Raw genomic sequence first — 12282 nt, 5'->3', positions numbered from 1 at the left:
TATATCATCCAATGCAGCCCAGCCTTCTAATGTAGGATTGCTCCCTCCAGGCCACCCCTAAGTCCCCCGCCCCCCAGTCTAGTTTTCAACATCTGAAGTAATGAAGCTTCAGTCTCTTCCCTAGGGAGGCTATTCTGCAACCTAAACAGATCTCACCGCAGGGAAGTTGTTTAATATTCAGGCTATATACTGCCTTTAAATCAGAATTCAATACCGCACACAGCACACTTACAATTCTCTTTCATTACAGAATAGATTTTAATTTATGGAATTTTACAAATAAACTTTACAGTTCACAAGACGTAAGTTATATTCGTTGTTTCAAGAAGTGTTTCAACAAGTATTTCTTATAACACCTGAGATATTAAAATACTGAGATGGAACTTGAGTTTCTAAATCAGATGTGTAAAGGGAAATATAAATAAAAAACACTCACAAGCTCAACTTAATGTCAATTTCCTTTCTCAGCCATCCCTCCGGCCCCTCCCACAGGTTTCTACCATCCTGCACAAACAAGAGAGGAGGAGCCTCTTCCAGGCACCCCTTTGAATTAACACATTGATTACCCACCTCCCCCAGCTACACATGTACTTAGAGAATGTTTTTAGAGGGTTTCGTAGGTAACTCTCCAGAATTTCCAGCCTGCAAATTTCTTGATGAAGTCAGCTCCCAAGAACACCTTGAAGGGAAACTACAGAAAAGACTCAGGATTTCTCTGTCACATTCAAGGGCTTGGAACAGCCCAGAGGAAATTACACATCCGTTCTTATAGTTTCCTACCACCTGGAGCACAGCTTAGTTTCTAGCTTTGGTTTGTTAGTAAGTACAATTTGGGTGGGTTGTTCCAGGAGATGGGCAGATTTCCCAGATGCTGACAGGGCAGTGCCTCCTCTCCGTATACCATTGAACCATCCTTGCCAGAGATGGCTCTGGAACTCTGAAAAAGCTAAGCCATTTTCTTCTCCCTTTTGGAATGCACTAAATGTCATCTGCTTTCCAAAAATTTCCTTGAGGGAGAATAGGCAAACCAGACCTTTCCCCTTAAGACAGGGTTTAAATCTCTCACTCTCGAACATTACCTAACTCAGATAGAGGGCTGCAGCTCTCCTACCAGTGGTAGTGCATGCTTTTTGACCACAGGCAGTTTCCCTCTCAAATACTGTTCCCAGAAGCTGGCCTCCTCACCGTTACAATGAGAACTTCTTCTGGTCAGCTGCTGATGACAGATGCTGGCCTGAGCAAAAAATTTACCATGTGACTCACACAAGAGTGCCATCCTATTCCATTCACCTCTCAACTGGGCAGCAGGAATCCCACAATGATGGTTGTCCCATGGGAAAGAAGATGGGTCTACTGCTTTCCAGAGGCCCCTATTCTAGTTCTTTTATAAACATGTCAAGGAAGGGTTTGGTGAAATGGAGTTGGCAAAGTTGGGCCAACCCATATCAAGCATTCATTGGTAAAAGATGGTCTAAACTAAGTAGGGTTTAGCCTGGGCCATAAACAGCAAGAATGACGTGAAGAAAAGTCTTTCTCCTGGCTATGGAGGAAGACAGTATGCCAGCTACCTAAGATACAGGCAGTGAACGTGAGATACCGCTGACAAGGCTGTGATCCCTTGCCCAAGTTAACAGAGCTGCTCTGAAACTGTTTTGATCCTTTTCTAAAATAGGGTAGCCCAGTAGGTCATTATGGATAATTGGTCACATGAACAAAAGGCTGTATTGCACAGGTACTACAGGGTTCTACACTGTATCCTCCCGTGTTCAACATGTTTACAAGGACTCTGGGAGTGCTACAAAGGACACAGGGAGTATGGTTTCTGCCGTATGTAAATGACACCCAGCTGTCTCTCTCCATTAGGGTCAATCGTGGACAGATGACTGACAGCTACAGGAGACTGGGGTTTGATGTCCAGTCTTTATTGAGTATGTTAAAAGGAAATAGTTCAGCATTAGAAGGCAGAGGTCCGGCAGTCAAACCAAGTCATGATCCTGCTGGAGGTCCTGTGCCTGCCACAGCACATGCTGTTGTCCCAGGTGGTTTTGGTTATGACATCTATTCCTTTGGAGTCACTCCCATCTCAGCTTGCCCTCACTGAAGGGAGGCAGGCACTGGGCCTGGGTGTAGCTGCCCAGCTCACGTTTACCAAAGAGAGGCCTAAACCCTTGAGGTGTGGGGTGTGAAATCATTGGGTATGATAAGTGAACAGGCCTTTCATCTTTCTTCTGAAGGGTTGCAGGGGGAAACCCATCAGGAATAGCTTCTGCTCAGCCTCTGCCACGCGGACAGCATAACAAGGCAACACAACTTTGTGCGACAACAGACAAGTTGACTGGACAACAATTGTTTCCTTACCAGGGAGCTGATCAGGCAGACGGAATGATCACAAGAGAGAAACTGGCAGCAACAAACTCGACACTCCCCACAGAAATAAGAATAATCACCATCCCTAGCTCTTATCTTGTGTTTTTCATCAGTAGATCTCACAGCACTTTACCATGGAGGTCAGCATTATTATCTGCATTTTTCAGATGGGGAAACTGAGACACAGAAAGGGGGGAAGTGACTAACCCAAGATCACCCAGCAAGCTAGTAGCAGAGGCAGAAACTTCTGTCAGTCAGTAGCCACAAACTCACAACCATGGGAGGCAGAATTTGGAACAACCCAACGGTGAGGGGTACCTCATTCCCTGCCCAAGCTGAAGGGGCCAAACATTAACAATAAGTCGGTTCATCTCGTGAATTGGAGGAAAGCTAGTCCAGAAGCAGAGCTCTGAAATGCCTTTAACACCCTTCCCAACTCCTGCTGCTACCCAGAGCTGGGTTCCAGTTCCACAGACTGTGTTCCTGGGACCCTGTGCCCTGAAGAAAAAGTACAGCATTTAAAAAAACAAAAAAACCAAAAAAAAAACAACCACCACCTTGCAACTCAGCAGTGTCAGTGTTTAAAACCAGATGTCTAATTCCAAGTGAACCTGGTCACAGTGTAAGGATCGCTCTTGCAGGAAGGCCTTAGAAACTGGCACCCCAGGACTTGTGCTCCACACCGCCCCTGTCTGAATGCAGCTGCCATGCCTTTCCCCTGCAATGGTGAGATCCTGCAGCATCTTCGTTTCACGGCTCGCTCAGCTCCCTCCGCTCTCAAAGTGTCCCGAGTTAGGATGGAGGGACTCCTGGGAGAGGCCGCGGTGTTTGGCTGTTCTACCTCCTGGAAGCCACCCAGAAGTGTCCATTACAGTCATTCTGACCAGCAGATGCAACTTTGTATAGTTCATTAAACCCCTACAGGGGCAGCATAACTTTCCCCCCCGAAGCCAGTCTGACTGCATGTCAAACACTTCTCCTGCCCCGGTATCTTCAGTGCTGCCTGTTCAGACAGTGGGAAGAGACCAGAGCAGCAACAGCTGTGACTAGTTTTCAAGAGCAGGGGGGCAGGGAAACCAAAGCTGCCTACCCAGTTCAGTACCCACTACCTGTGCCAGGAAAGTATCGATTCCAGCACAGCAGCAGGATATGTTCTTGCTCATCCCTCTCCCTGTGCAACCTTCCCAGACCTCTTCATCTCTCTTTCACACTCGGCACCTTTCCTTCAGCCCAGCACACTCTGCAGAGACATTGGCACGTGAAGCTTTTGGAGGAAGGAGACCCTTTCTCGAAGAGGTCTCTTGACTGCATATTTAGGTCCAAAAGGAAGGCATGCTCCCCATGCTCAAGAGGAAACACCAGCTACCTGCACAACAGGAGCGTTGGAGGCTACGGGTAACGCAGGTAAATACTGGGGCTGTCCCGGGACCCATGCCTCACATTTCCATTGGCCGTGGAGGGATTGAGTACGAGGGATGGACAGGCACAAGCCTCAAGCACAGCGTCTGCCTTGGTAAAGTGGCCTCGCGTCCAGCGCTGACCCCATATCCATCCCCCATCCGCAGCCACCCGAAGAGGAAGAAGTCCATGGTTGGAGCTCTCCCCGAAGGGGGTGATGTAGCCAGAAAGGAGCCAGTGAGCCCGTTCTCCTGATCCTCACACACATCCTTTCCAGGAGTCCCTTTGACGCAAGGAGAGTAGAGGAAGGAATGCTACACTGGAAATAGGTCCTTGGGTCACTTTAGATCTAGGGCAAGGAGCTTCATCAGCCCCCCTGAAATAAACGATACAATGTCTGTGGAACAGTTTTAATAGAAATGCCTCTTTTCTGTAGTGCTTTTGCAACGCTGATGTCTCATACAGGTGCCGTCAGTCCGTATGCTTGTAGGTGGGAAAGCCCAATCAAATCAGGCCCATCCCTACCCTATCTGGATCTGGCCCGAGAACATGGTGAGCAGCAGCATGATAATGAATCCCGTCAGCAGCCCTGCGTTCTGGATAGCAAAGGCGATAAAGGCACTGCCATTCCGCTCGTCCTCCTGGCTCACTTCATTCATCTCAGGGAACTGAGAAAAGAATTGGAACGTTTCAGTCATGGAAATTCTCCGCCTTCCAGTCTCCCTGTGATTTTGCACACGCAGATCCCAGCGCTGTATACCCCCCATCTATTATTAGGCATTAATTTACATAGAGCTGTTCACAATCAAGGCCAAGTGTTCTTGACCCTGACCCTGTCCAATCCTGCTAGGCTAAGATCTGATAAATTTACAGCTCATAGTAGTCTGGCTATAGGTTAGCTACACACCCTACATTTGGTGGGCACGAGGGAATAACCATCCCTCTGTGTGCTATTTTCCCCATTCTCCCCTCCGTGCCCAGGGTTGCAGATACTTCTGACTTACACAGGCCAGTCAATACCCCTCCTCAAAATCACCCAGAGGCCTCACTGTGAAAAGCCAGGAGGGAACCCTAATGTACTGCACATGATGTTACAGAGCATTGCCATTAAGCAAGTCCTCTTAGCTCCCAGAGCCCTGTATCGTCAAAGCTTTCCGGTACAACAATAATCCTGACAGAGGCTCATCAGCGCTCATTGGCCAATGGTCACTGCAGAAAACCCCCCTGCAATGCTCCGATCCCCTACCCAGCAGCTACTGTCGGTTTGGGATTTACCATATCAGCCAGTGCAATGTAGAGAAACATCCCTCCAGCTAGAGCAAAGATCCAGTTGGCAGAGAAGTGGCTGCCTGCCAGGATCCCAAAGGCCAGCCCTAGGTAGCAGCAGCAGGCTGAGATGAAATTGAAGAAGAGCGCCTGCTGGATTGTCATTCCGGCGTTTAGCAGGATGACGAAGTCACCTGCAAAAGGGAGGATAATGTAAGGGGAGGAGGAGACAGACAGCTACACATGACCATCTATGGAATGGATGCATCAGCTGCCCAAATGCAGCATCCCACTGGAGAACAACACTCAGCAATTAGGCCCCCTGTTCACTGAGGTGCTTAAGCACACGCGTAACTCTAGGCATGCGAGTAGCCCCACTGAAGTCAAAGTCAATGGGACTATTCAAATGCTTCAATGCTCAATCCTCTTGCTGAATCAAGGCCTTACATAATAAAAAATAATAATGCCTTGCTCTTATAGAGCATCTCCATCCATAGACCTCAAAGTGCTTTTAAAGAGCGAGTAGGTATCATTATCCTGATTTACACCTGGGGAAACAGAAGTAAAGAGAGGCGAAGTGACTGGTCTAAGGTCACATAGCGAGCTGGCATAAAGGCAGGAATAGAACCCAGGTCCTCCTAACCCTCAGAGCAGTGCCCTACACTGCTCAAGAAGCAGTCTTGTATCAAGCCACATCAATGCAGTTAACTGCAAGAACGAGGCCACCCTAGCCCAAGGGAACCAAAACTTTGCAACACTGACAGAATCGCTGATTTGCCAGGAGCCCGAGGTCTACATCTACTTCCATGTATCACTCTCTGCATTCAAACACAAACACATAACAGGCATTTTACCAGCTGTCTCAATCTAAATTTAATCACAAACACCACTGGTTTTCAGAACAGATTACACCATGTGATTCCACAGTTTTCCTACTCTGGCTAGCACTGTTTCACATACCGCCCTCCACCACACGCACACGCGTCTCTTTAAATGACTGAGAAGTTGGTACATTTTGTTGACAGTTGAAAGAAAATGGTGAAATAGGTTCAAGTTAAACAAGTGCTTTCACACTTTCCTTAAGGACTTAAGCATATGCTTAAATACTTGGCTGGATGGGGACCAAACGCAGTTAAGGTGCGCAGCTAAAGAGCCACGTACCCAGCTCGTGGGGGAACTCCTCGCAGAGAATGGCCACGGAGGTGCTGATCCCTTGGAAGACAGACACGGTGAAGGAGGCACCGATGGCCAGGCCGTCGATGAAGTTGTGGAGCCCGTCACTCAGGGTGATCATCCAGGCCAGCGTGCCAATGTCAGAGTATCGTACCCCCTTCAGCCAGTAGCATGCACTTTGGGAAGCCTGCAGGTCCTGCAAGGGAGCACCCCAGGTCACATGTGAACCGCACTGCCTGGGTCACCAACCCACGCCCGACCGCGGACAACTCCACTTGTCTTACTGCGTTGCCCAGTGTCATGCCCATCTCTGCAGAGTAAGCCAACGCCTCCAAACAGCTATAACTGGTAACCCCAGGGGAGATGGGCACTAACCTGGACAGACAGAGAGCCCACAATGACTTTCTCATCCACAGATGGGTTCTTGCACTCTAGCTCACTGGTTCTGTGAGGGATCATGTGATCCATGTCCCCATTCTGCAGTTTTTCAGTTACGCCTTCCTCCTGGTCCTTCTTGGAGGGGAGGGTCTCAGGGCTGTAGTGGCTGTGCCCATGATGGTGCTGGAAGGATACACAGATTTACAGGCTTTAGCCACATGCAGCATGAATGCATGCAGTCACTTGTACATTTCCGGCTCATAAACGCCTGGAGCATGCTGATTATTTTATCTTGCCCACAAGCTAGAACAGGAAACCTCACAGAGACGGCAATGCTGAAGCTGACTAAAACCACTAGGAAACTAGAGTCTTTGATTATTAAAGCCCAACATTGTGATTGTACATTTTCATAGCATCTTTCATCCCAGAGCACTTCCACCTCTGCTAACCTACTGTACAAACTACACACACACACACACGTCACTACAGCTACTTCTGGGATGGCATGGGACAGCTTTTGGGGTGGATCAGGAAAAGGAAGAAACATACAGCATTATGCCCAAGTGCCTCTTACTTCCCCCGTTTCTGTCAATAGTATCATCCTCCCCCAAATGTAAAAAGGAACCACTGTTTGTTGTACAAAGATCTAAGCTTTTCTAGTCACACACAGGATTTAAGAGTCAGTAAAGCAGGCGGCCTTTCCAGAGTGCACCAGTCAAGGGCATGCAGCAGATTTAGATTCCACCCCAAACTGAAAAATGGGGTGAAAAATGGATTTTTGAAAACTGCATCAGAGTAAACCCATTGGGAAGCACCTTTCTGGCAGCGGTACCGTCTGGAAATGCCTAACCCGCTCCCATGGGACTAACTCAACCTCACCTGATCTTTCTGCTTGAGAAGCATCTTCAGGATTTTCTCTGTGAAGAAGAACAAGTAAAAGCCCCCAAAGACCACTGCAGATTTGGAGACATAATAATCCTCCTGAGGGTTGAATCCAAAGGCCTGTAGACAAGGGGCAACAGAGAAAGATTTGAGAACCACAAACACCAGCAGCGTCCTTCACCTCCCCTAACCATGTCTCTAGGAGCTCTCAGTACAGGGACAGCAGAAGAGCACTTCAGTTAGTCTTTTCTCCCCCAGTGAATGCTTCAGGGAAAGGCTTAACACACCTAATTGTGCAATACTACTGCATGCTAGAAGGGACTGTCTTCCTGACCCCAGACGTAATCAGCTCATGCCCTGATGCATGAGAATCGTTAGCCCATCTCATTTTTATCTCAGTGTCACTGCAGATCCTACTCCATTCATCTAAAATGTCGCATACCTCTATAAATCTCACTCAGCTATTCATCTTGATATCCTGTGGCTGCAAGTTCCACAGGTTAATTATAAAATGCCTTTGCTTTAAATCTATTGGTTTTTAAATTCACTGTCCCTCCTCTCACAAGTCAGATGCGAATATAAACACAGGCAGGTGGGCCAATCAAATCTATTGCATTCGCAAGTCCACTCCCAGGAAACATCATTAGCTGCCCTCTCCTCTCCCTTTTGAGCACAGAATCAGGAGAAGCAACTGTGCAGCTTCCATAGAGCATACTGCACCAACCATCACTTACCAGGCACCTGCACAGGGGATTTCTGGACAGTAACTCCACTTTTCTCAGCTTATTCATTTCTTGTGTGCATAGAAGGTGTTTTCTAGCACAGGGGCTGGGGATCCTTTTATATCAAAGCCCAGACGGTCTAAGTCGCTTCTCACGACAAACTCACCACTGGGACTATGGCCTGGAGCGTGTCCACTCTCAGCCAGCACAAACACTGAACCGTATGTAAGGGACGCGAGTGCCTCCAACAGGCAGCTAAGACTCCCCTTAACATGGAGTCTTCTCTCCACCCCATCTGCTCTCTACCATAAAAGTGACCCAGTCAAGCCTGGCTTTGTTCACACATCAAAGTCACTTTCTTTATATGGCCTGAGAATGGCTAAGGCCTGGTCTACACTTAAAAGTTAGGTTGCCATAGCTCAGGGGTGTGAAAAAAAACACAAAGCTATGCTGACCTAATCTCCACGGTGGACGTAGCTAGGCCGATGGACAAATGCTTTTTTTGACACAGCAACTATAGCTCAGGGATCAGCCGATGAAGTGAGCTGTAGCTCACGAAAGCTTATGCTCTAATAAATTTGTTAGTCTCTAAGGTGCCACAAGTACTCCTTTTCTTATAGCTCAGGGAGGTGGTCTTCCTACAGCAACGAAAACCCCTTCCCTTGGTGCAAGCTGCTTCTGAGCTATGGGGTTATGCCAGCATAGCTATGGAGACATAGCTGTACCAATATAGTCTCCATAGTGTGGACATACCCTAAGGCTTTGAGGTCCTCTGAGCAGTGCTAGACTACGGCCAGACACCTCATCCTGGCAGATAAGTAAATACAATCAGGGTAATTTTTTAGGTAGGCGAACAGACACCGAAAGGTGAGGTGGAAGTGACTTGTCCATGGTCACACGGTCAATGGCAAAGCAGCTAGGAGCTTAACACAGTCATACAGCAGCATTTAGCCTTGCTGATGGGCCTTCCTTAAACATTTCCAGCTCCCAGATGCAGGCACAGACCAGGTCCGACCAGATCTTTGTCCCCCTGCAACATTCACTCATGTTTCTCCTCAAGTTCCACCGGCTTCTCCTCAAACCAGAGAGCGCAGGCAGACAGACAGACACACATGACAGGCCCGAAGGCCCTCACCATACCTCAGGGATGAGCTGGAAGAGGGCATTGGAGTAGAGAGTTCCAATCGCCAGAGCTATGAAGTAGAGGAGCAGTCGCTTGTAAAAGGTCTTCTTCATGAAGGGCACCACGCTGGCTCCCACCAGGGAGCAGAGGGAGATGACAGTCACGCAGAGGAAACCGTAACCCCAGACTGCAGCGTGCGTGCCAACCCCACCCCAGTTACACCACAGAAGGCAGGAGAGTCCAGGGAAATCAACACAGGACAGCAAAAAAGTGAATCCACACCAGAGAGAGAGAGAGCGGGAGAGGGAGAAGGGAGGAGAAAAAGGGACATTTATTAGTGATTTCATATCAATCTGGAATTGGTTCAGGGAGGCCAGAAGCAAACCTGGTACAAGATGGCTCTGGAACTCTGACATGCTGGCCCCTTTGGGGAGGGAAGGATCGTGGCTGGAACACTACAAGGAACGTGAATCATCAGAGCTGGCCCTACAGCCCACACTCCAGGATGCAGCTGCTGTGACTAACTGCACCACAGACTGACAACAGGACGGATTCTCTCCTTGGAGAAGCCAGGATTTGGGTGAAGGAATGAGATTCCTCATCCTAACAAGGCTCTTACTTTAAAATAAACACTCCAAGAATGGAAGTTAGCTCGTGGCAGGTGGACGTGAAGTGTATTTTGAAGAGAGAAATAAAATCAGGGTTCTCCTCCCAAAACAGATTCACTTTCCTGGTGACCTTGTCAGTCTCCCAGTGGGCACATGCCATTCCCAGAGGCATAAGGCCCATTTGGGGGGGGGGGGGGGGGCGTGTCAGAGTTCCAGCATTCCACGGAGCACTTCAGTTTTACAGCCAGCATCTCGTACACTCCACCCGCATCGCACAGTGGAGCCTGTTCACCCTGTGCATGCCTAGTGTACTCATCACTAGAGTATCTGGGCACCAGACAAAATCAGAAAGGCCAAGTGCTCTGCCTGGGCTGTCCGAGACCCTTCCAGCCTAATTGATTAACCTGCGTTTGCGTTCCATGCCGCGGGAGTTCTCCTGCAAAGTGCATACCATGGGGGTGGAGTGTACGCCATCATTTCAGTTCCCATCAGATCCAGAAACAAGGCATTTTGTTTGGTTTTTAAGAGAAAAATACAATAAAGTTACAGTTCTGGAGCTGAAAAATACCTCCCCAAGTCCCACAAACAAGGGGCTCCATCAGACTCTGGTTTACAGATGAGATAACAGCCCTTGCCAGCATGGAATATGCAGGAATACTGGGAGTTGCGTTAAGACCACCAGGCCTGGAGACCCAACATGAAACATACTAGCTTTGTTTTAGCTTGCGAGGGGCTGAGAGAAACAAGCACCAATCCTGTTGTCCCCAACTCCCTCTGCTTGCCAGCAGGTGGCTGACTGAAACAGCCAAGAGATCTTGCACTCTGGAGCACTGGCAAGGAAGGGTAATATCCATTTACAATTAGATACCCTGTCTTCTTCAGGGCAGTACAATGCACACACAAACGCTGAATGCAAAGCAGCCCTGGGATTACGATGGAAGGATCGCTCCAGTGAGAAGCTGAGATTTTATTTTAATTCCATGACTTCTAGGCTGAAAGATTGAGGATCTAAATGGATTTGAGGTCCCTAAGCACCTAGACCCTGCTGAGAAAATCCTGCTGCCAGAAAGCAGGATGATGGAGGAACGTGTGTGTTTCCAACACCTGATTGTAAAGCACATGGGAATATTTATTTAGCTCCAGAATTGTGCAATTAAAACAAAAATTAGTTTGTAATGTATCTGACAAACCCATCAGGGCACCAGGAAACTTCACTTTGCATAGATCTTTCCATGGGCTCTGCCGCCTTTAATCAGCAAGACTGGGAGCCAGGAAAAAGCTGGGATCCCCAGGCAGGAGGGGTTTCTTCAATTCCTTCTGTGCATTTTTACCCTCTGTTCCTTCCTTCCTCTTTCACACACCCTTCTTATGAGCCCCAGGAATGCCCCTACACTAGCTTCTGCCCATCAGACCAACGTTGACACAGCACAGATGCTGCCAACCTGGCACAAGAGTGCCTTGTCCTCTTAAAGCTCCCAGACGCTGCCTGATGTACTTGCACATGCTTGGTCTATGCTTAGCGTCATTCATCACGGGCAGGCTTTGGGAAGTCTCCCCTTTGGCAACCAGGAACATGAAGAACAAGAGATCTTTATAATTACAATCTATTTCACAAGCAGAGAGATCTCACTGGAGTTAGGACCACCCATGTTTCCAACCACTATAACCAGGGGGAAGAGAAGGGCTGTAAAACCACCCAGCAGGAGTCACGTGTGGGTGGAGTTCTCTTCTCCCTCCCTCCAGAGCTAGGATCCCTACCAGCTGCACTGCAACTACAGGAGATTGCTGTTCTCAGAGAGGCTGCAGGCAACCCCACAGGAAGGAAGGAGGAAGCAAGTTAGGATGGCACAGGGCTCCCCATGCTGCCTGAACACCAAACGTTAATCCTGAGGAGACCACGTGATGTTTCCTGGTGCTCAGAGGAGCAAGCAGGTCCTAGAAAGCCACTGGCAGGAAGCCAGCATGGAAGAGAAGTTTCCCTCTGCCTTGACAACAGAGAAATCTGTTTGGGAGGGGCTGGGCTTTAAAGGCCAGCAGGAGAGTCAGCCCCTTGAGAGAGAGAAAGAGAGAGAGAGAGAGAAGGGCAAGGTGTGTTCTACTGCACCTCTGGGATCATCTGGAAGAGTGCATTAGAGAACAACGTCCCGATGGAGAGCGCGATGAAATAAGTGAGGACCCGTCGGAAAAAGGCCTTGTCGGTGCAGGGCACGATGAAGACTCCAAGGAGGGAGGCCAAGTTAATCAGTGACACACTGAGAAAGCCAAAGCCCCACACTGTGGAACAAGAAGAAATGAGGGCTGGATTACCAAGGCTATTTGGGGGTGGGGAGGGCCAGGCGCCAGCAGCTCTGGATACAGCTGGGCA

At 48.7% G+C, this 12282-nt stretch overlaps 1 protein-coding gene across 3 annotated transcripts in view; it reads right to left on the bottom strand.

Moving 5' to 3' along the window:
* Positions 1 to 239: 239 nt before the first annotated feature.
* The window catches only part of SLC39A14 (solute carrier family 39 member 14), a 28385-nt gene continuing 16342 nt past the window's right edge, over positions 240 to 12282 (bottom strand). For all 3 annotated transcript variants that reach the window (XM_038385007.2, XM_043502984.1, XM_043502983.1), the window contains 6 exons: positions 9327 to 9496; positions 7462 to 7584; positions 6580 to 6765; positions 6193 to 6400; positions 5041 to 5225; positions 240 to 4433 (listed from right to left, as the gene is read on the bottom strand). In XM_038385007.2, the coding sequence (XP_038240935.1) occupies positions 4287 to 4433; positions 5041 to 5225; positions 6193 to 6400; positions 6580 to 6765; positions 7462 to 7584; positions 9327 to 9496 (1019 nt within the window). In that variant the 3' untranslated portion in view covers positions 240 to 4286. The remainder of the gene's footprint in view (positions 4434 to 5040; positions 5226 to 6192; positions 6401 to 6579; positions 6766 to 7461; positions 7585 to 9326; positions 9497 to 12282) is intronic.

This window comes from Dermochelys coriacea, chromosome 26 (assembly GCF_009764565.3).
Source record: "Dermochelys coriacea isolate rDerCor1 chromosome 26, rDerCor1.pri.v4, whole genome shotgun sequence".
Classification (NCBI taxonomy): Eukaryota; Metazoa; Chordata; order Testudines; family Dermochelyidae; genus Dermochelys; species Dermochelys coriacea.
This window is presented reverse-complemented; position numbering and strand designations above follow the sequence as displayed.